General features: G+C 57.9%; 1 protein-coding gene across 1 annotated transcript; it reads right to left on the bottom strand.

Annotated features, from left to right (window-relative positions):
• Positions 1-329: 329 nt before the first annotated feature.
• NEUROG1 (neurogenin 1) lies at positions 330-2,011 on the bottom strand. Its single transcript, XM_010359913.2, has one exon. The coding sequence runs from the start codon at positions 1,741-1,743 to the stop codon at positions 1,027-1,029; it is 717 nt and encodes a 238-aa protein (XP_010358215.1). The 5' UTR covers positions 1,744-2,011; the 3' UTR covers positions 330-1,026.
• Between the last annotated feature and the right edge of the window lie 1,012 nt (positions 2,012-3,023).

Consider the following 3,023-nt stretch of genomic DNA (forward strand, 5'->3'; position numbering starts at 1 on the left):
CAAAAGAAAGACTCTCCCACTGCCCCTACCTCAACAGGTAGCTGCGGATCCGGGGCTAATTCCCTACTAAAAAGTCTTAATTGGCTTATGGGGAGCCTGAAAGATCTCCCTTGTGTTTACAAGGTGAAAGGAATGATAGATCCCAAATGCCCTAGTCTGTCTTTATCCGTTTCTTGGTGGAAATCAGGTGCGTTTTATTTTTTAATTGTTTTTGAAACAGGAATGGAGGCTTTGGAGGTGAGTGGGGATAGTGTTTCACTTTAGTGGTTGAGCCACCAGGGAAAAGCAAGACAAGCCCCAGAGACACTAATATTAGGCAAGAAACTTGGTGACTTATTTTTTTCTTAGTTTTTATTTACATGAAGCATCTGCAGTACAAAAATGTAAACTTTGATAGCTCATAATAAACTCTTTATGTACAAAAATACATTTTCATATGAATGAAGCATCTTGAATAAATTAAAGTACTCTCCAGCCCTGTGTCTGAATAGCTAAGCAAGAGTCTCCAGTTCTTCCTAGAGCGAGCCTGCAGTGGTGGGGGTCGGGATCCATAATGCATGAAGCCCACTCCTTGTCTCTCCTTTCTAAGCCTTTTCATTGTATTGTCAGCCGGCTCAAACCGAATTTTCATGCTCGTTTTTCTTCATTAGAGTTCTACAAATTGTAAAATTGACTTTTCACCTCGTCTTCAGGGGCTGATCTGTCCCTTTTCTAAATCACACTGAAGTGGTGGCTGGGGTCAGTTCTGAGCCAGCCACAAAGGAGGTTTTGTGGAGTTCAGAAAGTGCAAAAGGAAAGGCCGTCTAGGGGCGGGCAGGAGGGGCCCGGGGCTGAGGGCTGGGGAAACAGACCAAGAGGCAGCCGCAGCGAGTGTGCGGCGACCTAACAAGCGGCTCAGGTATCCCTGACCGCTTTAAAGCTCCCGCTTCCTCCCTCCGCGTAGAGGGGGTCCCGAGGCGGCAGCTGGGGCCCCATCTATTGCCTGCTGACTAGGGGAGGGGGAAAGTAACGGTGTCTACAAAGGGCCTAGTGGTAAGGGATGAAACAGGGCGTTGTGTGGAGCAAGTCTTTGGGCAGGCTTGGGAAGGAGAAAGCAGGCTCGCTGGGGCTGTAGGTGAAGTCTTCGGAGGCGGCGGGGCTACTTGGGTCAGAGAGCGGGGAGGCGGCGGCGGCGGCACCTGAGCCCCAGGACTCTGCGTCGCTGGCGGGACTTGGGGGACCCGGCAGGCAGGGGACGCACTGCGGCGGCAGGAGGCGCTCCCGGGCACTGCCTCCGGGCAGCCCTTGATCCGCCAGGCGCAGTGTCTCAGCCAGAGCCCAGATGTAGTTGTAGGCGAAGCGCAGCGTCTCGATTTTGGTGAGCTTGGTGTCGTCGGGGAACGAGGGCAGCACGCTGCGCAGTGCGTCCAGCGCCGCGTTCAAGTTGTGCATGCGGTTGCGCTCGCGATCGTTGGCCTTGACGCGCCGGCTCCTGCGCAGCGAGTGCAGCAGCGCCTCGGAGCGCACCCGCGTCCGGCCGCGGCGCCGCCGCCTCTCCTGCTCGTCGTCCTGTGCCCCTGGAACCTCAGACGCCCGGGAGATATTGGGCGCGCCCCTGCGGGCTGGCACGGGCGGCCCCGAAGCGGAGGCTGCCTGTTGGAGTCTGGCACAGTCTTCCTCGTCGGTGAGGAAGCCGGACAGGTCACTGCCGCTGCTGCTGGCGCAGTCGAGGTCGGAGATGCAGGTCTCAAGGGGAGCTGGCATCGTTGCGCTGTGCAGGACCGACGGACAGATAGAAAGTCGCTCAGAGAGCTGCAGCCCGGACTGAGGGCAGGGCCGCCAGGGCGCACTTACGTTCCCAACAGCCTGGGGTTGTTACTCTTTGCCAGTTGCAGGTGCGAGAGCCTGGAAGGGTGCAGGGGCGCACGGAGAACTTGGCCTCGCCTCCTCGCCTCGCCTGCAGGGACCACGCGCCCGACCTGCCTCCCGAGTGATGTCGCCGGCGATCAGATCAGCTCGTGTGAGCACCGAGTGTGGCACACGACTGGCCTCAGGACCCCTTAAGTACCCGGCGCAACAATGGGCGCCCCCCTCCTTTGCCACCTCCGCCCCCCGCGGCAGCCCGGGTGAATGGAGCGAGGCGGCAGGTCATCCCCGTGCAGCGCCTGGGTATTTGCATAATTTATGCTCGCGGGAGGCCGCCCTCGCCCCTCCCCCCACCCGGAGTGTGCCCGTAATTACCGCCGGCCAATCGGCGGCGTCGCGCGGCCCCGGGAGTCGGCTCGGGCTAAGCTGGCCAGGGCGTCTCCAGGCAGTGAAACGGAGGCGGGGGCGGCGCGCGATTAGCGGCCGAGGCACGCTCCTCTCGAGGCGGGCTGGGCGCCCCTCGCTGGGGTGGGACGGGGAGGCGGGGCGCGAGCGCGAAAGTGTGAGCCGCCCAGTGAGTTGTGGAAACCTGGAGGGGACTTGGAGTTTGGGTTCACATCCCCTCTCCGGCTGCTGAGTGGTTGGCGTGACTTTGGACGAGTAATTTAACTTCCCTGAGCGTTGCTTTCCCCATCTGTAAAATGAGACACAAGTTTATCCTGTGGAGGGTGATCAGAGATAATGTTCGTGGAACACTAAATGTGCAGCAGTCGCTGAACAGGGTGAAAATAATTTTCTAATAGAATGGAGAGTGGCCATGCCAGAGGCACGGGGCGCAGGGCAAGGGTAAGTGTCACTGCTCCGTTCAGGTTGATGAAGAAACGGGAAAGAATCTTTTGACCTTCATTTGGGGAGTGCAAAGAGGAGAGTGGAAAAGATGATCGGGTGATTTCCCAGGTTGCCTTGAGTCTTGGTCTCACCCTTCCCTTCTTTCCCTTCCCTTCTCCACCCTACTCCACACCTCTGCCCCAACAGTCACCCCAAGATTCTTAAGGTAACAGAAGTATGAGAATTTTCTTTTCTCCAGAGTTCCTGAAACCTTGCCTGCCCCATGCCCGGAGAAATCCGTTGCATACCGTCTCTTGGAGCCCTGCTTGCAGCCTCTGTGGCCCTCTTCA

The sequence above is a fragment of the Rhinopithecus roxellana genome, chromosome 3 (genome assembly GCF_007565055.1).
Source record: "Rhinopithecus roxellana isolate Shanxi Qingling chromosome 3, ASM756505v1, whole genome shotgun sequence".
Lineage (NCBI taxonomy): Eukaryota > Metazoa > Chordata > Mammalia > Primates > Cercopithecidae > Rhinopithecus > Rhinopithecus roxellana.